The 25467-nt window shown below is 37.4% G+C and overlaps 1 protein-coding gene across 22 annotated transcripts in view; it reads right to left on the bottom strand.

Annotated features, from left to right (window-relative positions):
• JAKMIP1 (janus kinase and microtubule interacting protein 1) overlaps positions 1-25467 on the bottom strand; it is a 246635-nt gene that overhangs the window by 62276 nt on the left and 158892 nt on the right. For 8 of the 22 annotated variants that reach the window (XM_074822075.1, XM_074822078.1, XM_074822079.1 and 5 more), the window contains exons 1-9: positions 19028-21142; positions 16629-16780; positions 14305-14443; positions 10833-11528; positions 6829-6943; positions 5964-6085; positions 3384-5585; positions 2524-2625; positions 670-816 (exon numbers count right to left, since the gene is read on the bottom strand). In XM_074822075.1, the coding sequence (XP_074678176.1) occupies positions 670-816; positions 2524-2625; positions 3384-5585; positions 5964-6085; positions 6829-6943; positions 10833-11528; positions 14305-14442 (3522 nt within the window). In that variant the 5' untranslated portion in view covers position 14443; positions 16629-16780; positions 19028-21142. Of the gene's footprint in view, positions 1-661; positions 817-1368; positions 1448-2523; positions 2626-3383; positions 5586-5963; positions 6086-6828; positions 6944-10832; positions 11529-14304; positions 14444-14477; positions 14547-16628; positions 16781-19027; positions 21172-23216; positions 23262-24993; positions 25028-25467 lie in introns of those variants that run through there. The other 14 variants (XM_074822088.1, XM_074822086.1, XM_074822094.1 and 11 more) reach the window with 6 other exon arrangements.

Below are 25467 nucleotides of genomic sequence, written 5' to 3'. Positions count from 1 at the left end.
AACACTTCATTTCGGTGGAAAACATAAAAACTTTATCAAGACACAGAACCACCTGAAAATTCAAAAAGCTTTCATTTACAGCAAAACCAGAATTTCTATGATATAGATACATTCCAATGCAACTTTCTCTCCTGCATGTGACAGAACAATTTCCTGGATTTTGGGGATACAAACTTGGGCCTCATGTGTCCATTACAGACTTTGACTCCCCATTAATTCCACACACACCTTCTCACTGGCAGTGGAAGTTGCTCTACAAAGCGCCCAGCATCACAGCTTCATTTTGCCTGTCCAAATCTAGTAATCGGGGCTAGAAGGCAGAAAGGCCAAATACTGGGAACACTGGAGACTCCTCCAACACCTTTCATTAAGGCCACCTGAAATTCCATGCCTCAGAAAATGTCTCTGGCTAAAGAGAGCAGGACAAGGGTCCTCCTAAAAAAATTTAGGTGTCTATAATGCCCATGAAGAGCCCAGACTTTGGACTGTCCTGTAGACAGGTGGTCTACCTTGCAAAATATCTGCTCACTTTCAAGTTTATAGCTCCAGTAGCTTCAGGTTCTCTATACTCGCTTCAAATCTATTGCCAATAACAACAGTGGGTGTCTCTGCATCCAAAACACTCCCTCTCAAGGAATATGCTTTCCTCCATTCCACTTACATACAGACCATTAATTTCCCATGCTGCTTTCCAAGCATTTTGTCCCCAGCCTCTTGTTTAAGATGGTCTAATTCTGAGAAAGCCTGTGTCAAACGAGTTTTGATTTCTTCGTATCTTGTTTCAGCAAAGCCAAGTTCTCTGTACCACTTCTGAGCCTAATGGGAAGAATAAAAAAGACAAATTACTGAGTATAATTGGTCTAGCAGTGGTATAATTTTTCAATGCCAGCTTACGATCATGGACTTGAGACTGATGTCTACATCACAAGTTTTATATTGTTGTAAATTGATTAAAATAAATGGAATTACACAATAAACTACAATCTTATTATAAGAAATGAGTAAGACTCTTAAAGTAAGTCCTGCAGAAATATATCTAACTGGAGCTATGCAAAAAAAATAGATTAATTTTAAATTGATTTCTGAATTTGAAGGTACCTTGAATATTCTGAATAAAGCTAAAAAAAGCAGCAGTGAATGCACTCACAGTTTCAGAGATTACGTCTTTGAAAGTCCTCAGAGCAAATGGAAAGTAAAATTTTATCAGCTAGGTGGAAAAAAATGTTCCTGAGAAATGTCAAAAATGAAAAATGCAAAGGAGGAAAAAAACCCCCCTCCATATGTTCACGTTTATATTATTTCTAAGATGCATTTTCTCTACTTATACACCTTAACTGTAGTTTAAAAAAAAAAAAAAAAACAACCCACAAACAAACCACTCAGTAGATCAGCAGGTTGCCTGACAGCAAGCTCATTCCTTCACATGATAGATCATTTCTTCTCCCTTCTGAAAGCAAAGGTTTCACATTCTTTTAAGTAAACTGAGAAAGGTGTTGTAACACACAACTTCCTTGTAACACACAAAAGGATTACAAGGACCCAAGTTAATCAGATTTTTAAAAATAAGTAAAAATCAAGTGATCTCTTCATGTTCAAATTACAAGGTCAGAAGTCCTTACTTAACCATCCATCACACATCTAAATCCACCCCTTCATTCTAGTTGTCTCACCTGAAATCTGGAAAGTCTTATAAAACACTGTCAAAGGACAACCATTTTGTACACCCAACATGTATAATCCTACTGCTCTTTTACATACACTTGTTACTGCCAATGATTTTTCCATAGGGAGTCTCAGAAATGCCTGTTATTCCATGAAACAGCCCCATAAATATACACTTGTCATAAAAACAATGCTTAGACAAACATTGTTTAGATAAAATTGTTCAATAAAAAATAGGAATGTGAAAGCTAATGCATTCAGAAAGGCACAACACTGAAAGCTTCTTCAGTTGGTATTAAAACTGCAAATTTACTTTACACAGGCACAGAACTAGCCATCCAAACAAGTCTCCATGTAGGTGGTGTTGGACTTTGTGTTTACTACATAGATGTCAAGAGAAGGGGCAATGTGCATGCTTTGCACCATCACTGGATATAACAATATCCCTTGACGGTGTCAGATTTTACATCATTTTGCCTCTCATTCAAAAACTACTTTGAATTTAGGTTTGCCATAATCCTCAGTGCTCCTATGGCCTTCTACTCCTTATTTCTAGTGAGGAGGAGGAAAGCAGCGTGACCAGAGATGGCCACAGCAGATAGTTTGTTCTGTGTTAAGCTTAATAAAGCACTCTGTCCAAGTGTGCTGGAGGAATGTAGCTTCACTTGAAGTTCTGGCCAATCACGAATGACTGTGAATTCATCACTTAACTGAAAGATTTAAGAGGTACATTTTGGTTCTGCAGATAAGAGACTTCCCTGTTTCATAAAAGAGTTAAAACCTGGAAGAAAGAACAGCCATGTAACAAAACAAAAAAGAAAAAAAATTGCTCCTCAGAATTACATGAGAATAGGAGGTTACCTCTTTTTTCGATTTTTCTAATTCCTTTTGCTGTATTTTGAGTTCCTCTTTTGCCTTTTTGACTTGTTCTTTCATCACACTGTAGCTTTCAAACATGCTGCCCTGGATATACAACCAAGAGATGTGACTCCTCTCACCCATATAAAATGGCACACAGGTTTTTACAGAACAATACATGGTTTCCTTCTGAATTACTAAAAATATTTGCATAAAATCAAGATATTAGAGATAAATCTTTCCCTGTTGATTATTCTCAACTGAAGTAATAATTCTGCTTTTACAAGAACATAGTAATCTCCATAGAAATTCACTGTGGTGTAAGATTCATGACTACAGAGGAAAAATATGGACAAGAAATCCACTATATGTAAAGACCCTGTCTTTAAGCATATGTTTCATAAAAATCAAAACAGTAAAAAGAATAGACCCTATCAGAATAAAAGTTAGTAAGTGAACATGTGCATACTTTCTATGTGCAGTACTTTCACAACCCTGAACACTTCACCATTATAACAGAAGTTTGTGAAAATTAATTTGCTCTACCAGAAGCTTTTACCCTTGCAATAAGATAAATAATTTTAAAAATGCCTGAACAATGCAGTCTTTTAATTATTATTTTTAACTTTGTAGCTTGCTATATCACTTTGAAGTTCTCTAATACAACATTCAGGAAAAAATTCTCTGGTATTTTGCCTTTTATTTCAATGTTAACTTTAGCACTTCAGACCTCCAGCACATGGGAGGTTACAACATTTTCTATATTACAAAGTTAATTTAGCTTTGACCTCCAAATGACATTTATATGTCTCCCTTTCTTTAGATGATCCTGCTTGGTAACATTCCTCATTGTTATTATTTACCTCTTTTCCGGGGTAATAGTTTGAGGGGTCTATAACTGGAACTTCTTCTTCAGTCTGAGTTACAGGACATATTTCAACTTTATTTGACTTAAGACCACATTGTTGACTTTCTTCTTTTAGTTCTACTGTCTTTTCCTTTGTTCCTAAACTTTTATCTTTTCTCAGCTCTTCATAGGTGAAACCCAAAGACAACATTAATTCTTTCAATTTGTTATTTTCTAAAATAAAGTTTGCATTTGCTTTCTGAAATTCATCAAGCTGTTCTGAAGTTTCTTTCTCAATTCTGTCTATTTCTCTTTTTAGTAGACATTTTTCCTCCTGTAAATCAGAAATAGTCTTATAACAGCTGGTTTTGCACTCTTGAAGTTCTGAAACCAAGGTCCTGTATTTGTCTTGTTCACACTTTACCTCTGCCAAACATCCCAATAAAATTTCTTTTTCACTTTCTAAAAGAGATACTCTTTGTAAATTTCCCTCTCTCTCTTGTATTAATTCATTATATTTTGTTAAATAGTCCTCTTTGTCTTGTAATAATTTAGCTATTTCTTTGAAGCATCTGCTTCTTTCTTCTTTCAGGTCAGAAAGCAGCTGGAAATACCTCATTTTCCTTCCAACCAGGGATAAAACACTCCTGGGAAGATTATTTGATACAATTGTCAACAAGTCTTTTTTAGAATTCCTATTTTTCTCTTCAACACGTAAGAGGTTCTTAGAGAAGGTTTCAACAAAAAATGTTTCTGGGCTCATTGTGTTTTCTTCTGGTAAGTTATTATAACATCCAGCAGCAACTTCTTTCTCATTAAATAAGTTCTGAAATGAAACAATATTAGCTTCATCTGCTGCTAAAATGTGTTGAAAATACGCATCCATCTCCTCTTCCAGTGCACACATCTGAGCATATCTCTCATTCTCCTGTTGTAATATACAAACTTTCTTTGAGTAATTTTCATTCTCTTGCATGAGTAGAAATATCCTCTGAGAACACACAGCCACCACTTTCTCTAGTACATATATTTTCACATTATGTTCATTACCAGCTTCCAGTGGTGACAGATGACAGAAACACTCACAAAAATTGCTCCTTGGCAGGAACAGTTTGCTTAAGCACACAGTCCTCTCCTGCACAGAAGACAATATGTTTAGCAGATACCTCTCTTCCTCTGACCAAAAAATTTTCTGAGAGTATACATATTGCATGTTTTCAACAGCTATTTTTTGACATGAGAAATTCTCATTTGTTTCACATAGTTTCAGGGTCTGGTCTTTCTTTACTTTCAGGCCAATATTTCTGGAAAGGTTTGTTTGATGAGTTTGTTTCTGAGGTTGCTCTCCTTTCTCCTCCATTTTGATTATGTCTTCTCCATTACACACCCTATTCACATCAGGGATGCAGATTTCTGAGAGGTTTCTTCGTTTCTCCATTAGTTCAGGGCTCCCTTCAAAATGCTTCTTTAAGTCTTTAAAATCAACAGATAAATTTTGGACATCCTGTGGGCTACCTAGGCTGTCTTTGGCTTCCATTCCTTGCTTCCCAGGCCTGATCAATTCAGTTTTAAATAAAACTTTAGAACTTTCCTCAGCAACACAGGTCACCTGTTGTGGTTGGACTTTGTCATTCTCTATTTCTTCTCCTTTAACTCTCCCTCTGATGACTTTTTTGTGATATCTTCCATCATCAACATCTTTATCCAGACATTTATTTTCACTTATGATTTTTGGCAGAATATTGTTTTCACAATGTTTTCCCATGCTGTATTTTTCTAGAGATGATGTGAAAATTTCAGTTACAGTGCAAGGTATCCTTCCATGAAGAAGTGCAGAAGCTTTGTCAGAAGATACTCCTTTTGCAACAAGGCAGAGGCCATCAGAGAAAACGTTGGTATTTGCTTCACAGAAATCCGAACTCCTCACTTTCTTCACAGTGGTGACAGCTGATATGTGGTAGCTTTCAGGTTCTAACATGGTAAATTGGAGTTTCTTCCTCATCAAAGCTTCAACCACAGAAACAGGGAATGTCTTTGCTGGTAGATTCATAGCTTGTTCTTTCAAGAGAGAAAAGTTTTCTTCATCTTTGTTTTCCTTACATTTCTCATCATTCTCAGAGTAAGGGGGAAGCTGTTTTGCTGCACAATAACTTGGGGTACATCTGAACAAAGTGAAACGATCTTCCAGAGTACCTGCCCTCTTTGTTCCAAGGGTGATCTGGTAATAGCAAAAGATATAAGCTAATATATCTAATATAAGATAAGATATATCATTCTATGTTGCTAATCATAATTTATTTTTCACTTCATCCATAAAATACTTTATTACAGACAGATGAGAAAAACATATTTCCATATAAAGAGTTTTCAAATTATTTAAAGATTTGCAATGAGAGTAATGATACAAATAAGGTACAACTGAGACAATAATTTTCTTAGTGCACACCTGTATTCATCTTCAATAACATCTTTAGTAGCTATGATTTAAAGCTACTTTAATATTCATCTTTAAATACACCAACTCTTCATTTATCTCAAAATTCACAGACTTGCTGTGCAGAAAGATAGTAAGAATAGTGGTAAATTTTCTTCTCACCTGCTCAAGCTCCGCTAGACCAGCAACTTTTGCAAAGGCATGGGAATTGTGTTCCAAAACTGGTAGAAGTTCTGGTAGCTCCTCCATCTGCTCTAGCCCATCACAGCTACATCCTGGTGTTTCTGTTATGGTAAAGCACTCCCAGATAGTTACATGAAAAACAAACCCAAAATTATCTGACCAGATGTTTTGGACAGAAAAGTATTTTAGTGAGAGTACACTCAAAACTACCTTCTGTACCAGAAGCATACATCACCAATGATGCAGAGATAAGCACGACATTAAATAAGAAAACAAGCTTCACAAGAAAACATAAATATTATGCTTCAAAATATGTTATATTTGGGGTCCCCCCCCAGTTCTGAAAGCATTTAGAAATGGAAAATACATCTCATTACAGTGGGTAGATGAAAAATTACAGGTTAAATTTATGGGTTAGAATTATTCAGAGCAGGTCTGCTTTTGTATACACTGAAATTTGCTATAAATTTCCAATCATTTATGTTGGAAGAATTTACCTGATACAATTTGCCAAGATCAGAGCTTTCACATTGTTTGATCTGAAAAGCAAATCTGACTGCTGCACAGCATTCCCAAACACTATACTTCAGCTAGGACATGGGAAGTATCCCCTAATTCCTCATTTCTGTAGCTTCTTGAAAGTTCTAGGATTTCTTGAGAAAGCTCATATGCTAGTACCACACTGGCAAATAGTTATTGCTTCACCTTCCCAAGATACAGCTTCCAGATTAGGAGGTTTTTAGAAGGTCTTATACCCTCTAAGTCATGCAAACCTGCATGAATGAAATCATCTTCACTTTTATTGCACAGAAAAGAAAGAAAAAATTCCAGTTTATTTTCATACCAGACTCTTTAGCATGTAGCAGCACAACTGGAGTTTGAGTAGCTCTGCTTCTGAGTAAATCCAAGACTGCTCCCCATTTCAGATTTTTAACATCATCCTGTATTAGATCTCCATTCTTAATGGGAAAAGGAAGAGGAAAAGAAAAAAACAGATTACAAATATACAGTGTTTGTGATATGAAAAACAGGCACATAAATTTCCTTTGTTATTTTATATTCAAAAGACCCATTATTGCATTATAGTTGCTATTATTTCATACAATTTTCTTATCCCAACATTTTCTAGTAAATGTAGTGGTTCAAAACTTTGCCCTAATGTTTCCTTCATACTCTGCAAAGAGTTAAGGCAGAAAATCTGAGTAATAAGCAGGAAATATGTCAGATCACAGATGGAACACTATCAGAACAGAGTAAATTATATGCTCATGAACAAAGAGAAAAGGAAGTTCAATCAAGTAGGGAATGAGACTAATAGTTCAGTACCCAGCTACGAAGACAACTGTTCCTAGGTTGGAAGAACTCAAAGTAGAATAATCATTCCAAATAAAATTTTATTTTCCATGATAATTTAATTGTAAATTTCATATTTTGTTCTTGACATTTATCTTGACTCCCTGATTGAATTTGGAAATCGTGACAATTTCTGGTGCAAGGCAGATACCCTTATTGTTTGATACACAGCAGGTGACATTTCACATGCACCATGCTAATTTTTAGTGAACAGAAGACTGAGGTTTGATTTTCTCAACAAAACACATAATCGAGGTGGTAGACAAAACAGCTACAGTGCAGAAAACAAGCCAACACAGTCACTTTTGTCTTCCTGCACTGCTCTGCTTGAAATGCCAGCAGAAATCAAACTTGGTCTCTTTGGGCTGAGCTGAAGCTTTAAAATTACATACAGGTGGGAAAGGAAATTACTTCAAAGCCTTCAGTCCATTGTGAGTCAGAAAAATCCACTTGATTTTCCACAGGAATACCAGCAAGAATAATTTTGATTTCAGCCCATGTCAGCTACCACATTATAGTGCTGTATTACGAGATCTTGACTGGGAGCCATGACTTAAGTGGAAACCACAACACTTCCAAGATTTCTTCCTCCATTTTCTCAGTAATATTAAACCTAATGTTAATTTCTTGAAGCACACTCATTCCTTTCCTGCAAGTTTGCCTTTATTTCTTCCCAGATATATTTTCTTTATTGATATGTGCATTCCATCAAAAGAAAGTTACACAAAATTATGTAAAAGATAGAATGCCTGGATGGCAGTAACATCATGCCGAGGAATCAATACCTCAGCTGTCATGTGAAAACTGTAGAAAGGTGCATTGCTTGGTGTTTCATACTTTTCCTTCATGAACACCTTCAAGAGACCCCTAACATGCACATCTAGAAACTGTCTGATAAAGCAAGAGACAGCCACATGGAACAGCTGCTTTTTCATGCATTTTTGATTCAGGAATAGGCTGCAATTGGAATACTGCAGACAGGATCCGGATATCAAGTTTGGAAATTCAAATTTCTCACAAGATTTATGTGACTGCATCCCTCTGTGGAATGCAGTTCAACTCTGCAATACCAGAAATAAACACTGAATTGGATTCGATATTATTGCATAAAGATGCAATAGCGACTAAGGCTAGTTTTTATGAATAACTGATGTGCTTGGCATTTGAATGACATGGTATTTACTGAGGAATCTCATACCATGTGTATTTCACAGGAGTCTGATAAGCCTGTCTTCACAAACTACTTTTTTCCTGGCTGTGAAATAGGCAAACGATCCCATTCTCTCTTTCACTGAAAAATTATATACAAGCAGCTTTCCGGAAAAGTAAGAGCATGAAAATCTTTCCTGTATTGCACACAATTTCTCACTTTTATAGCTGTTGAAGGAGTATGATAAGCTCAAATAGGATTTTTCTTGTAACTATTTTGGCTTGAATACTACAAGATCAAGGTAATGAGATTAGGAAACTCTATTTTAATAATGCTAGCCAAACACAAGGTAAGGGGGAAAAGCGCTCTTCAGTATTATAGTACAACACCAGATGTCTCCCTCCTCCTTTCATCATGGTTATTGACATTTTTTCCCCACTATCTCAAGCCATTTTCTACTAAAAAAATCCAAGAGAATTAGTAGCAGTACCAATAGAAGAGGAAAAGACAACCAGGAATGCAAAAGGCACAAGATTTGATGCTGCTGGTGTTATACACAGCATTTAAGGAATGCAACCTACTGTGCAGCAGGCCAAAGTAAACTGGTTTAACACAAATTATGGCCTGTGCATTTATATCAAAGACTGGGTAATTGAGACTCGGTAACCTCCTATGACAACACAGCTGTAAATTAATACCTAGAAAAGAAACGGTTAGAAAACTTTGTGTAGAGGGAATAAATAACCTTTTATTAGGTTACAGCATAGAATGAATGAGATTTGGTCCTGTTTCTTGAAGACTTTTTGGATTAGTCTCAAGCAATTAGTCAGTTGATATATCTTGCTTTCACGGCTTCAAATAACTCAACATTTACTTTCTCCTTTTCTCAGTTTTCTGAGAAAATTACTAATAGTAATTCTTCACTACTTCTTCCCTGGCTCTGAAAGCCCTCACTCCTCCTGATTTTAGCTGTGCAGTCCCCTCATAGTGCACTTGGTTTTTGTACTTCTTTACAACTGGATGCAAGTCCCTCTAGAAATACCTCAAAACATTTTCAAACCTTATTCTTCATCCCCAAGAAAAAGTGAACTCACTAGTTAAAATAACTGTAGCAATGGTTCAGGCTAAGTATAAAAATAAGCAACAGCAGTCAGTCCTTCTGCCACCTCAGGGCAGCTACAGAGACATTCAGTGAGGCACAGCTTCCAAGCGCTTCACAAAGTCACCCATATGCTGCCAGTTACTGCAGGATGATCTTACAACTCTTTCTCTCTCACACAAAGACAACCTCCTGGAGCTCACTTCTTTGGGACTGCAGAGCTTCTAATGGTACAAAATCACCATGTCTGCAAAGGTGCATACCAGGTTAAAAACTTTATTTCTTCTAGATTTATGGAGAAAAGATCCTCTCTACCTTCTCCCAGTTCTGTAAGTACTCACAGTCTGATTGTCCTTCTGTACTAAAGGGTTTTTGTTCATGCCCATTACCTCTTGTTAACTGCAGTTAAAATCAGGAGCTCTTGGGATATCAGGTCACAATCTGAATGGAGAGGCTGAGTGTGAGGCTTAGCTGATTTCACTTTATTTAACAAATCCCCAGAATAAAAATACCCTCCACCTCAGTGCATAAAGAATAAAACTTTGTTTGAGTCCTCTCTGTGAAAAGAATTGTTCTTTGTCAGCAAAATGAATTGGCAGAAGCTGAATGCCATATTACAGCATATGCAGAGCTTTCCCATGCAATGCTGGAGTGAAGTGCTTGAAGCAGACAAGTCCTATTCAGTGTATTCAGGGCATATCACAGTGCTATGGAGCTGCAAACCATTGAATATCTCAACTCACTCCCAGTCATGAATACTGTATCCATCTTCCCTTGTTTACCATTATCCAGAAAATCTCATAGACAGGATTTATTGTCAGCCGTGCTTTTTTCTTCAGCAGTTGGGCATGAATAACATGGGAAAACTCACCCAACCATATGTGTACTTCTCCACTGAATGGTGTCCACGAGACAGAGTCTCAGAAGTTCTTCTAGGCTCTACTTCTAGTGCCAACTGAGACCTTTTCCCTTGGGCACATCACTTAAAAACTTAAGGAAACAAGATTTGTGAAGTGGCCTTAATGTGCACCTAATAAAAGCACTGCTGCAATGAAGCTCCAACTACTGATTCCAGTGGGTGTGAATTAGACACTGTGAAGTACTAATGCATCAGCAGAAATAAAGGAAAAAAATGCAGAAAGGAAAAAGCCTCACACTTGCATCTCAACTGCACATCTAATGACAAGTGTAATCCAGGGTGATATAAACATAAAAGCTAATTATATTTTGCCTTATTTTTACTTACCAGGTCAACACTGCTGTCTCCATTCTCCAGTCTTGTGTATAGTGAGTCCTCTTCTTTCTTCTTTTTCAGCTTCACCCTACCTTGACCTTTTAAAGCCCTATTTTCATCCAAAAGCTTTTCCATTTTTTCCTGTAGTCTGATTTCAGATAATTTCAGACTATAAATATGATGGCAAGATTCTTCCAATTTACTTCTGAGAAAGTCTTCATTGTCCTGAGAGCACTGGAGTTCAATCAGCAGGCCTGCCTGTTCTCTTCTGTTGTCCTTCTCTTTTTCACTTAAGAACTTCAGATTCTGCTGAAATGCCTCGAGGTGACTTTTCATGTCATGCTCCACATTTTCAATGCAATTTTTCAGTTCCATTACTTCTACGTCAGAGTGTTTATAGCCCTGAGTCCCACTGAATGCTGATTCCAGCTTCTGCTGGAGATACTGCGCCATTCCCTCTTCTAATTCGGATGTCAAAAGAGCAATATGTGCACTGAGATCTAGGACTTGCTTTTCCAGCCTAGATACCTCACCCTGAAGGTAACATTCTCTTTCTCTCAGCACTGCTGTCTGCTGTCTCTGCCTTTGTTTGTAGTGTTCAAAATACTCTGATTGACTTTTTATTTCATCTTCTTTTGTCTTCAGCTGCTCCTGAAGCCAGCGTAATTTTTCCTTTTGCTTCTTCTCTGACTTCTGTTGGTTTTCAACCTATAATTTCAGTGAGTTTTATGGTTAACATCTTAATACTAAATCTCTTCTTTCCTTATAATTCTTCTTAATTTTGCAATAATTCAGCCCTTGTTTTCTGAGAACTCAGGAATGACATAAGTAGAAATTTTTTTAAAGCCAGTGAAATCCTGCATTTAGAGCAAAACTGATTTACTGTTTTGTCATTTCAGCCATCACTGAAACACCTCAATAGGAAACAAACAAAACAAACCCACCCACATCTATTACTACATAAAATGTAGGAAAGTTTTTAAACACTCAAAAGAAACCTTTTAACGGGAATTCATACAACCAGCTCCGAACTATAGAGTAACAGATCCTTAACACTGACAGCAGTGTAGCACTGAGAAGTTGCAGGCAGGGAAGCTGTGGTTCTATTACAGAAAACAGTACATACACTTTCCAGAGACCAGGCTTTTGACCTTTGCCCTTCACCATACCTGTCATCTGTCAGCTCCTTTTATGAACCTCCGGAAAAAGGAGAAAGGAACAGATGCCTTTGGAATCAGTTTGAGAAGGATTCAGTATTTTCATTTGCACCAAAGTGTGTTTGAACACAGAGAGACATACAGAGGTGAAAGATGTCAATGAAAGATAGAGAAGGCTTTCATGATTTCCATGCTGCCCTTGGTTTGAGCCAAGTAAGAGCCACCAGTATCATAGGGCCACTGTGGCAACTCTGAAGCAAGACTGAAGGCACAGAGACATTACTGTATTTCTTCAAGGACTTCTTTAGGTCAGTTTTTTTACCTTTGGTATCTTCCTGTCTGAGGGGTTCACTGACAAGGACAAGACAGAAGGAACACTAGGCTGAAATGTTACACAAAGTCAGGTAGGTGTGGGATAATACTTTGGTTAACTGTTGATGGGAATACACGTATGTCTAAGCTTCCTGAGTCTTGAAAAGCACATTTCACTTTTAATTAAAAAAGGGAAGACTATTGTTCATTCTTATGAGTCCTGCCACATGGTACTAGCGTCCTGTGAGAGTATTCAACTTTGACCTAAAATGTTGAGAAAATGAAAGTGTATCTTATGATAAACAGAATAAAAGACATTGTTTCATTGTAGACTGTCCCTGAAAAACTTCCATTCCTTCTGCACTTTCCAATGAGCTGTGCAAACTAGGTAAAAACACCTGGCTTATGTGTTATAAGCCAACAGCTGACCTTCCTGCTACAAAAAATTTATGTGAAGAATACTAGCACTCAGGAGAACTGAGGGCTTTCCACTGCAGAGCTGACAATTTCAGAACAGACATGGGGAAGGGGGAGTTGCAAGGGCATGCCATCGGCAGTGGGATGTTCGTGGCAATGAGGAGGCAGGTCATCTTGTCCCAGTCAGGGCTCACACTGGCAGGGCTCTGCAGAGTGGTGGCCCACATGACAATGCATCACAGGAAAGAAAGTAAGACCCAAAACAATCTGGGAAAGCTGGAAGAGGACACAAAGCTAAGCAGGAAGCTTAAAGTGAATACAACAGCAGATGGGTCCAGCTTGAAAATGCATGAAAAATTCAAGAGACAGACAATGGGCTGAGCAGCTGCATTTTATACAGAAAACAGGCTGTGTTAGCTGTGTTGTACTGTTGTATTGTATACGATAGGGAATCAAAAAATGCTTTATTATGGGGCTAGAAAGATAAAGTCTGACCTAGGGAGAAGGAGTACGCTGAGTAGGTTCTGGGGAGAAAGAGGAAGTGGGAGCATATATCTCAAAGATCAAGGGCCTGGATGAGAGGAACAGTGGCAGTGCTGTCAAAACCATTAGAGAAATAGAAAATAGTGCAAAAAAACCCAAAAAATTCTTCTGATTCCTCTGTTTGTAGAAAAAGAGAAAGGCTGAGGTAATTTACTGCTTAAAACCAGAAAGATCACTGGAGATGAGACTGACATAAATTATTGGTTATATTATTATTATATTAGTTATAAATTATTAATTATTATTAGGCCAAGTGCAAGGTCCTGCACATGAGTCAGGGCAATCCCAAGCACAAATACAGGCTGGGCAGAGAATGGATTGTGAGCAGCCCTGTGGAGAAGGTCTTGGGGGTATTGGTTGATGAGAAGCTCAACATGACCTGGCAATATATGCGCAGAGCCCAGAAAGCCAACTGTATCCTGGGCTGCATCAAGAGAAGTGTGGCCAGCAGGTCAAGGGAAGTTATTCTCCCCCTCTGTTCTGGTCTCGTGAGACCCCACCTGGAGAACTGTGTTCAGGTCTGAGGTCCTCAGCCTAAGAAAGACATGGACCTGTTGTCATAAGTCCAGAGGAGGGCTACAAAGATAAGAAGAGGGCTGGAGCACCTCTCTTGTGAAGACAGGCTAAAAGAGTTGGGTTTGTTCAGCCTGGAGAAGAGAAGGCTCTGGGAGACCTTACAGTGGCCTTCCAGTACTTAAAGAGGCTACAGGAAAGCCAGGGAGGGACATTTTACAAGGGTATCACTATAGGACAAGACATAATGGCTTTAAAAAGAAAGAGGGTAGATTTAATTAGATATAAGGAGGAAATTCTTCACTATGAGGGTGGTGAGGCACTGGAACATGTTGCCCAGCGAAGTTGTGGATGCCCCCTCCCTGGAAGTATTCAAGGCCAGGTGGGAGGGAGCTTTGAGCAACCTAAAGGTGGAAGGTATCCCTGCCCATGGCAGGGCGGGTGGAACTAGATGATCTTTAAGGTCCCCTCCAACCCAAACCATTCTATGGTTACCACAAAGAGAAGCGAAACTACGTCATTTGAAACAATATCCTCCTCACCAGGTTGATCAGGTCCTCACGAATGTCTCGCAATTTCCCTTTAACACGCACATTTGCACTTTCAACCTGGTGCAACTTCACATTTAGTTGATCAATCATCACAAGAAGTGTTTTGTGTGACAGCTCCAGCTCTTTCATCCTGTGGCAGTGAGAATGAAGATCTTTGCTAAGTAAATACCGCACAGTACAGTTCCAGATGAATAAGCAGTCATCAGCAATGCATTAATTTTTCCATTTTTCTCCTAACAATAAAATAATAACAAATTGTTGATCACTAATAATAAATACTTAATTCTTAACAAGTCTATTGGGGTTTGCACATTACATTTGAGACTCTCAAAATTGTTAGACAACATCTACGTTCATTCTCTCTCTGCTGGCTTAATACAAAACCATAAGCAAACGCATTTACAAGATTAATGTTCACTGAAGCTTGGCATGCTATATGAAGTAACAACTTACTACAAGGACAACCACAACGCTTTGGTCTCTACATGTCTCTGATCACAGGATTTTGCTAGGTTCATGGTTAGCAAATTCAAATTTTATGATGACGGTAAATGCTTCCCTTCAAAATTAAGATTACAGGTAACCTATGAGTAATTGTGTTTTACTGAACAAAGGGAAAACATCTTACTTGTAACATACCTCACAGTCGGTACTAAAACCTACAATGCATAACTGTATTGACTTCATCCACAAAGCTGGATTTTGACAAAATACAGGTTTGCTTTGCCTGTTGCCATTAAAATGGTAGTGTAAGATGATGTGGTGTGATGTGGTGGGGTTCCTCTACGCAGAAGGAATACCTAAAATAATCTTATGAGAGCAAGCTTCATGTTTTCCTTAAGGTTTTCCTTCCATTTTCAGTCTACACATCAAAATTTTCTCAATTCTTTAAACAGTTGTGAATTCCAAAACATCCTTTCCTTGTTAAAGAAATTTTTTTTCCAGTCTCTCATCTCCTGTGGCAGCTACTAGACCCTCCTCTTTTCTCATCTCAGACATGTACACATTACCCCCTGTGCCCCTCAGGACTGTGCCGTTCTGTATCTTCTTCCTTGAATTTCTTCATTCAACCTTCACAGTCTTCCACTCAACTTTCCTGCTCCTTTCTATCTTCTAGCCTTGTCTTAATGCCCTTACCTGCCAAAATTTCCTCCTGCCTCTATCCCAGCATGACAACGCTAGCTTCATTCAAAAATCTCACATAAAAATATATTTCTGAAGCAACAGGATTAAGATAGAAAACACATAATTAAATAAGTACCTATTAATGTATCAAAGTAAACCTGACGAGGTTCTCCCCACTGCATACACTGCATAATCTAACACTGGTATCAGAGGAAACTTGAGCCACATCACCCCAAAACTCCACCCTAGCTTGTTACAGCTACTGACTCTGTTTCTCTATTTTTTCCAATAGTTCTGCCTCCCACATCATTCCTCATCTCTGTCTGTGCTTCAGCCACAAGAACTTCAGGCACAGGATTTCTTTTCTTTTGACTGGCTACCCAAGAGCCCTGAAAATGGGCTTCCTATATCCCAGGCAATTTTCAGCTGGTTATTTGCTCTCCTTGAACTGTTCTCTCATACTTTCTTTGTTTTGGTTTTAAATAAAGTTTTTCCCATTTTCCCGTCCCCGAAATCTTTGTTAAAATAGGCCTATTCCTATGAAAGCTTCCATTTCAAAAAAGATTCATTATTGTTTTGACAAAAAGCCCATTATTAAAACATTTCTAGCCAAATACCTTGATGAATCAAAACAATTAATAAATTATACAAATAATTATTTTGATTGTCATTTATATCCTTTTAACTATTAGCTTCGTTTAGAACAGTGCAGTTGCTATCCAAACCTTGATCTTATTCTAGTCAACTACATAATTAATGCCTAATGGCACCTACTGTAATGATTAGCATTAACTTACTAAATTAGATGAAGCTTTCTGAAACAAGGAACTTTTTTTGCAACACAAAATTCCAAATTAACTCTTTACTTAAAAGGAAAGGGATATATTTTGCAAGCAGAATTTACACCTTATGAATATTTAAGAATGAAACATCCTGAGAAAGCTGTCTGGTTATTTGCAACAAGATATTAGATCATGCTGTAAATCTGATTTAAATAATAAAACCAAGAAATTAAACACTGCATTTCTGTTCTGACAGTTACACAAAACACTTATACATGCATCTTATTAGGCACCCTAAAAACACATAAATCTTTCTTTTTGATAGTTTTACACATATCAAAGGGGCAAAGGGAAGAGTATATTTGTCACATCACACTAATTTTGAATGCAAAACCCCCTTTTATTTACCTATTTCTTAGGACAGAATCCGACTCCAAGTAGTCCTCTAAAACACCTTTCAGTTTTTGCTCCAACTTTTGCAGCTCTTCTATTCTGAGGTTCAAATTCTCTTCTGCGGCACCATTTACTTGTTCATCAGATATGCTTGCATCTTCTAATTCCTGGAAAATCCAGGAAGTATCAATTTTAACATTGAAATTCAGGATATCAAATCCTTCATTACTGGGTATTTTAATACGGTAACAAAATTCTTGTTCTCTCCCAGATGAAGGATCCATGATGAAAAAACCCCAAATTATTAGGTTCTCAATGTACTGCAGTCTAAAGAGTCTAAGCCTCTGGTGATCAAATGAACAGTCCTCAACTCTGAACACATTTATTATTTATGAGAGAGTCTCATTTCATTAGCCCCAAGGTAACTCAGCATGTATGAAAGGAGTTGCAGTTCACAACATAAGATCCCTATAAAAGATTCAATTAGACTAATTCATGAAGGAATTAGGCATCAAAGTTTTGAAAAGAGGATAATTTTCTACTAGAGGAGTTCATAAAACTGAGCACATTTATCACAAAAAATAATCTTATTTTAGATAAATGTACGATATTTTTATTATTTCAAGACAGAAGATTTTAAAAGGATATTTCCTACTCAAAAGGCAATCTATGACTATTTCAGAGAAACATTCAGTATATTTAACTGGTATTTTGGAATTCTGCATTCAATATTTTACTTCAAAGTCTACTTCACCTTTGACAGGATAAGAAACCATGCCTAAAAGGAATTTTTAAACTTGGGCTTGGGGATGCAAGTTAAGTTTGGTTCTTTTCCTTTGCCTCTTTTAGCAATAGCTCTAAAAGTTCTTCAGCCTTCAGTCTACCTTCATTTACAGAAACTCTTTAACAAGTATAGTCCTATAACTGGCATCTGTGAAATGCCTTTGGTTTTGCTACATTTGTATTGATTTGGAATTGGATCTGTAATTGAAATTAAACCACTGGGTTTGGATCTATTCTCCAGGAAATAGTGCAATTACGTGGGGTGGGGTTTTTTGGGGTTTTTTTTTTGGTAAACAAATGCTGAATCTACAGGGCAAAGAAAAAGAAGAAGAGTAGCATTTATTTTTGCCACTGAAGTGTAGAAAGTAGCACAAAATCAGTGCAAAAAACCCCCAAACAGTACTCTTATTGTCCCATGTTTTGATATGTGCTATTCACATACATGGTGAATTACATAAAATTTTATTATTTTGGCCCATTGTATCACTCACTGGCTTTATGTCAGCCACACACAAAGACCTAGAGCTGAAAAGATTCAGCCACTCCTTGGTCCCTTGAGATGCCATGATACTTAAAAGCTACAAGTGTGGAAAGACAAAGTATAAATCCACATGGGCAACAAAGTTCAAACCACTTTTTGATCTTCTCTGCACTTACCAAGCCCAGTTCCTTCTCAGAGACTATGCATTCCTGAGACCTGTAAACATACTCATGGTTCTCCCTGGCCTGTATGATTTCTCAAATGGAACAGTATCTTTCATTTTGAGCTCCTTGAGACACTAATATTTTGTCCGTATTTATTATTTGTAAAGTGAATAGACATCCTGCTCCCTGACAATGGGCATCCCTGAACACCACTGCAAAAGGAATATATAATAATAACGGACATTGTTACTCTGCTTATTAACAATTTACAATTGAAGCCGAATTAATGTCACTTTCAACAGTGCCCCAGCCTAATATCCAACTCATAAGCTGTAAAAAGAAAAATTCTTATTGGTGTATTTTGCAGAAAGTAGCCAACAAATAAAAGCAGTGAGGATGGACCAGGCAGAAAGTAAACTGACACTTAAAATTATTACACTGATTTCTATCACATATTTCTATAAACAACATGTACTAAGTGTACTTTTATTCACTCTTATAATGAAAGTTAATACAATTTCTAAAGTTGATCTCAAACCTCCCGATCCATTAGGCTCTACACTTCTGATGCTTCTTCCTGAAAACTACTGAGCACTTCAGCATAAAACCAGGAAAGGTGTTACAACTGATATCTGAAATGAGAAACTTATTGTTTCCTACTTCACTTATACATCTGGGACAGATCATTTAAAAGCTGTGTCACAAAATGTGAAAATCAGGCCCAGCACCTTATATGGACTGAATCTAGTCAGTTAACACACTGTATCTGTTCCCAGCTCTATAATAAATACCAATATGTAATGGATAGTAAGATTGGAATGATATACTCAGTTTTCCAAAACTACAAATCCTGCTAGCTCAGCACAGAATAAAAACATCATGAATGTCATGGAAAATGTCACCCAAATCAGCCAATTTCTTTGAGAAAACTGTCACAAGTGAATTACAACGTAAATAAATACATTAAAAAATGAAACTGCTCATACCTCTTCTACTTTGTAACAAGGCCATCTCCCGTCTCTGCAGTGGGCTTACCGTTGCAGCCACGTGCTCTGACCATCCCATGTTTGTGCTTATAGTTTCATTTCAGAAGCAGTGATGAGCAAAACTAAGTCTATGAGGAGAAAGAGTGTTTCTTTGCCAAGTGAATCACACTTTCCAATTTCTGTTCCTTCATCAGCACCTCGTTTGGTTATCTCAAGATCTGTTTATCTCCCATTGTCCTTCTCTTCTGAGTAATGCCAAACTCTTCCTTTTGCAGTGAAGACCTCATTTTTCCATATTCTGTCATGACTCCACTAAAAGTTTTAACTAAAACATGAAAAACCTCTTTTTGAAAACACATTCCCTAAATGCTTGTTCCTTCTGAACAACACGTTATGAGTAACACATTCTTTTGGGGATTGAGTTTCCAAACTTCATCATCCTTGTTTCCAATTTAAATTGTGCTTTGTACCAGAAAACAGGGTTATTCAGATCCTCACACAAGCCACAGTTTGCTGCATCTGGCTGAGTTAATCTTGTGGAGTGCCTCGGCTCCTTCAGCAGGTAAATGATCTTGACTGGTGATTCTCTGTGAAGAGTACATCTTTGGTCTTACTTCAGAGCCTAAAAATTATCTGAGAAAACTGGCTTCTTTTGAGGCTGATTCCTGCACCTTCAAAAGTGAGATATTCAGTTGCTATGACAAATCTTTTCCTCAGCTTTCCTTGTGCTAACCTGATTGTTCTTTGCCTTATGTTATTTTTTTCAATCATAACTTCCACTTTATCTGATGCATTATTGTAACCATCTTATTCCACTCTATGTTCATGTTGGAGTTCAGTGTGTCCATGGGAGCAGACTTGTTTCTCTGTAGCTTTCTCTGTAGCCCTTTTAACATAAAGATGATTTTCAAGAAGATGTGAGGGAGAAGAAAGTTATCTTGTGCTCTTAATATTTTCAGATTGCCTCAACATTCCAGGAATAATTAAAATTATCCATTTCTTCATATTGCCTTTTCAGCTCTGAAACAACAATTTGCTTCTCCCTCTTTGAAACAAAAGCCTAACCTTTTTGAATTTTCTTACCATTCTCCATCTTAAACAACTCTTTTCAACTTTCATTTTTTCAATCTGTGCTTCATACAAATATTTTTCTTGTGGTTCAGGTGGTCAGTGTCCTTTAGTGTTTATCTACCTCTGCAGGTTGAGGTTGTGCCATTTTTGCATCCTGGTAGTGTCAACATTTTTATTTCACCTGGGAGGATGACATGATTTCCAAATATTTATTTCCAACTATTTATTTGCTTACCATGTTTGTCCACACACCCTTTTCTTCAAGCCCCTCTTTCTTCTTGAAGAGATAACTGAGCACAGCATACCATGCGTTCTCTTTTCCTGACCTCTCAGGCCACCTTGGGATGTTCCATTCTCCCAGTGCTATCTTTACAAGTTATTGCCTTAATTTTCAAGAAACGTTCAAAAAAATAGTTTCTCCCACGCAGTTCTTACCCACTTCAAAGTATTCCTAGTTCAATCTACCATCTTCCCTTTCTCCAAAACCTATCTCTTCTCCATCTGTGGATTTCCACCTTCTGAATTTAATATGAATTTTACCACTGCAGGGTTGTAAATCTCTATTTGTTTCCAACTTTGAACAGTTTTTTTCCTGTCAGCTATTTACTATAGAGAACTTATTGTCAAACACTTAGCTTTTTTATATAGATATTAAAAAGGAGATTCTGTGTTTCCTGGGTGAAATGCAAACCACGTTTGTTGAAAGCATGCAGTATGGAGACAAAGATCCCAGTACTGTAAGAAAACGATTTGGTAGATAACAGTTCACATAGCAGCCAGTAATTGCACTTGTATGTTTTCCAGTCTTTGATTGGTGTGAGAGTGTAAATTCTGTTTAGATTTTTTTTCGGTGTTTATGATGTGCTGGTCCTCATTTGATTATCAAATCATTCCAGCTTGAAGTTATATCTTTAAAAAAATCTCTAATTTTAAATTCAAATATTTTGCAGCTTCAAGTATTATGCAAGCTGTTTTATGAAAAAAAAATGCACCAATTTAAAGCTGCTCAATAAATATTTTCTGTATTTTTGCACGTGGACTCAGCTGTTCACTCCGTAAGTTCTTTTAATAACCTGTATACAAAACAAAAACCAAAACCAGAAAACAAAACAAACAACAACAACAAAAAAGAAAAAGTATGCTGAGCTTTAGATAGATAACATTAATTTAGAAATAAGTGTTGGCATCCAGGCCCTAAATTCACAGACACCACAATCTCTTTCTAAAAGATTTATATTAGCTTCAAAATAACAAGAACCAAAACTACTATCAGTAAATCACCTGGTTTGTCTCAAAATAATGAACAATGTTCAAGAGTCCAACTATAGTTAAGTCTCTTAAAATAGGCTTTGCTGTGTTAATTAATCAGAGACAGATTATTAATTAATTAATCAGAGACAAATTCACCTCTGGCAAGATGAATTAAAGGAAATTGCATTCCACACTAACACCACAATCTAATGTGCACTCCTAGAAATGTGAGAGTTGAGTAGCTATGTGGCCACACATCCATTATCCCTGTGTTATTCCCTCAAAATACTTGTCACCAGCCTTGAATTTAACTACTTAAATAGTTACTATTAACAGGACGAATAGCAGGTTATAGCAGCACAATGTGTTTTCTGGAGACTAATTATACCTGTAATATTTTATTTTTATTTTTTCTTCCCAAAGAGGACACATAATACTATCAGCACAGACACCTATAGATCAGACCTAAATATTTTCATAAGGAAAATGCTGTAAAAATCTTTCTCAACTTCAACTAATTTTCAACATCCATCTAGCAACAAAAAGTAAGCTACTGCACTTGGCACAGATCAATAATACCCTTGGAATACACTCCATCCATCTGTATCTACCATCATTTTATTGCAAAATATAAAACATATACAGCAACACCACTAATGAAAGACTGGAGCCAGTTCCCAAGAGCATGAACACAAAGATGATAACCCCCCAAAGAGTCCATGACAATACAGGTCTGATTTCTCAAAAGCACTTGTGATTTGGGCAGAAACAAAATACTGTTTCAAGCTTAATGTAAGGTAAATATCATAGCTTTTTTTGGGTAACTATTGTCATCATGCTGCTTCATCATACAGTACTTGATAACAGTTTCAAAGGGTTGATTAACTGCATCTCCTACTATAAGGAGATTCCATGAACATATTTCACAACAGATTTCAAAGAACACCTGGAAAAATTGTAAAGGTAAAAACACATGTATTTTCAGTTTAAAAAAAACCCCAAACCAAAACAACAGCAACAACAAAGCCACTGTGTATATATTAAATAGTTTAAAATCATATCTTAATCCTCAAACAGCTAGGTTGTTGAGTTACCATCCTTACTGAAAGGCAGTGTGCAACTTGCATTGCTCCAGGGAATAGGGCTAGGACTGGTTTTCTATATTGTATTTCCCTCTCGTTCTGTGTGAAAGGTGAGCACTGCCACTATAACTCCTGCTGTAGCTGAACAAATTCATTTTATCTTTTCATTGAGCTGAAAGGATTGGGAGACTGTGGAAAGGGTAGTGGGAATGATGGTAGTGTCTCAAGGGAGAGACATGGAGGTTTCTTATCTTTGCCCTTTCCATGTTGCATGGGCACATGGAGGGTCAGTCACATCACAACCTTCACACTGCCTCACAAAAGGGAAATTAGGTTATTATCTCCTAAGCTATTTCATGGCTTCAAGGATCTTGAGGAAGTACAATGAACCCCTTTTTTTGCATGGCTGGTGTTGCTTACAGGGCTTTTTAGAAAACAAAACTGACAACAAATATTTGCCACCTCTCCATCCGGCATGACAGAAAGTAGGATCTTACAGCAATACCTGAACTTTTAGACAAAATGTACCTGTCTGCAGAATTGAAAAGCACCCACTGCAGTTAGAGCAGTCAGTATCTTAGAATGCAAAATAATTTCTCGTTGAAAACCCAGTGACTTTCTGCAGAAGTCTAGGAAGGTAACTGAAGGCATCCAAGTCAAATTTTATAGGTAACTCTTCCTCTCCGTGCAAGCAAAACCACTGTACCCTCCCCCATGGTTTCAGAGTCTTACAAAGACAAATAGGAGGTAAAAATTGAGTTCAAAAAAATATAAAGAGTACCAACCACATGTCTTGGTTCAGTTGTGTCATCAAGGCCACAGAATGAATGCTAGTGAAAAAAACAAAAAAAGGAACAAAAACTATAACATAAGATCAAAAGAAAATGAGGAAAAAAAGAAAAGAAAAAATATGTAAGATATGTAATATGAAATCTGGTTACATTATTTTACAGCAGTTAGTCTTACATCAATATTAACTGAGTTGATCTGAAAGAGAGATACAGTATACCAATATTACTCTAAAAAGGGGTAACAGGACACAAAATTCAGTATTTGAGGGCAGCTTTGCAAATCGTAACATTTGTGGATTATGTAACTTCAGAAATATTAGGCTTGGCTTTGCAACTCAGTTAAGCAAGTACACACCTGAAAGCTTTCCTGAACCAAGACTTACCAGTCCAAGGGCACAAACTAAATCTAACTCAAAATAATAGAGAATCAGTTATGAGAAAATTATGATGTGTTTAAACAGCACTTGTTCCTCATGTATCATAGAATAAAACTGAGATTTTACATTATTCTTTTGTATAGCCTTTAGAAGCAGGACAGCTTGCTGAAGAATCTATAGGGCAAAAATACTGTCATCCTTATGTTCTGATTTGACAGAATTTTACATAAAACTTAAAAATGGAATCCATTCCTAAAGGAAAATATAAAGCCATACTCATGACACAGTAACTATAAATGGTGCATTGCCCTTAGCTACAACCAGCAATGAGCCTCAGCTATAAATACTGACATTCCTTCAAAAGCATAAGACTTCTCTCCACAATAAATTATTGTGTTCCGTATCAGCAGTATGTAGGTGTCAGTTTGGATCCACTGACATATTAAACCTTCAGAAGAACAATGAAGTAGAAGTATAATATTCATTGATTCTCTGACAACACAATCTTCCTTCGGGCAGTCAAATTCAGAATGGAATTTAATCCCAAGGAAAAAAAATCTGAATGTATCACACATAGAAGGAAGCGCTCTGCCCATCCAGGAGTTGAAGGTTAATAGAAAATTATGAAGCTTTTTTGAGGTCTCCAGGTAATGTAACAATAAGGTAAAGAGAGCATTAATCATTTTAACTCATTACCAGCTTTCTGATAAGCTTGTGATTAAGCTGTTTCTTTTCCAGTACTTTTTCCCATCCATTCAACTGATGAACCAGCACAGACAATGCTAACTTCCGTTTTCAAAATTAGCAGTCTGTCTAATCCAATACCTATTCTGTAAACTGCAATGGCCATGCATTAAAGGCTTAGGTTTTGGCAATAGCACCATCTAGAGATTTTGATGTTTTAAAATAGGTGGATAAACACTAATATTTGCAATAATTAACATGTAGAGGTATCACCTATCCCTCAAGGTTTCTCTACTTTGAGGAGTTAACTGTAGCACCTTAGGCATCATTGGCTGATAGGCAGGAACAGTTTCAGGTATAGAAGTGGTCTGGGGCAGAAGAAGGCAAAGGCAGGAAAAGAGCCCTTTAAGGGGTGGCTACTGCCTGTGTTTCTCTGGTAGTGGAAATGGGGACCACTGCCTTCCCAATAGATACAGACAGACTAGCCCCAGCCAGGAAGTAGTGGGGGTAATGTAAAGTGACAATTAGCAACAGCTGCAGACAGCTCAGCTTCTCACAGCTCTTCTTCTGGCTCTTCCACAAACCCAGCTGGATATCACAGTTCAAAAAGTGCAGGATGAGGTACCTCAGAGGGCAGACAACTACTGTGGGAGCAGAAGGGGCCAAGGAAGCTGCTGAGGGAATTGAAGTAGCTGCTAGAAGTGCAGTACCTCTAGAGGGTGACACGGGGAGGACGGCCACATCCTGAGAGCAGATGAAGGGACAGTGAGATTAGTGAAGGGTGAGGAAGAAACCTTCCCACATCCTACAAACTGCTGCCCAAAGCCTCTCTCAGTTCTGCAAACCCCACTAACATCTTCCATCTTCCATTCAGAGTCCTCCAAAAGCCCTCCTTTTGCTCTTTTGATCCCAAAAGAAAAAAAAACAATGACTGAAAACTCCACTAACTTCTCTATTCAACCCAGCAGCAAGTTAATGTAGGATTAGGTACCCATTATGTACCAGAGAAAATGAACATGAGATGATGTGACTCATCTTGGGATCTAGGCACTAGTTTAGCAAAAGCAACATAACTAAACCACTTTGCTAGGGCTTAGAGAAAGCCCTGTTGTCAGCTCATGCCCTGCAGAACAGCCTAAACTCCACAGAGCTGGAAGACACTTGAGTCCACAGTCCAGGAACCT

This window comes from Strix aluco, chromosome 4, assembly GCF_031877795.1.
Source record: "Strix aluco isolate bStrAlu1 chromosome 4, bStrAlu1.hap1, whole genome shotgun sequence".
NCBI classification, from domain to species: Eukaryota; Metazoa; Chordata; class Aves; order Strigiformes; family Strigidae; genus Strix; species Strix aluco.
This window is presented reverse-complemented; position numbering and strand designations above follow the sequence as displayed.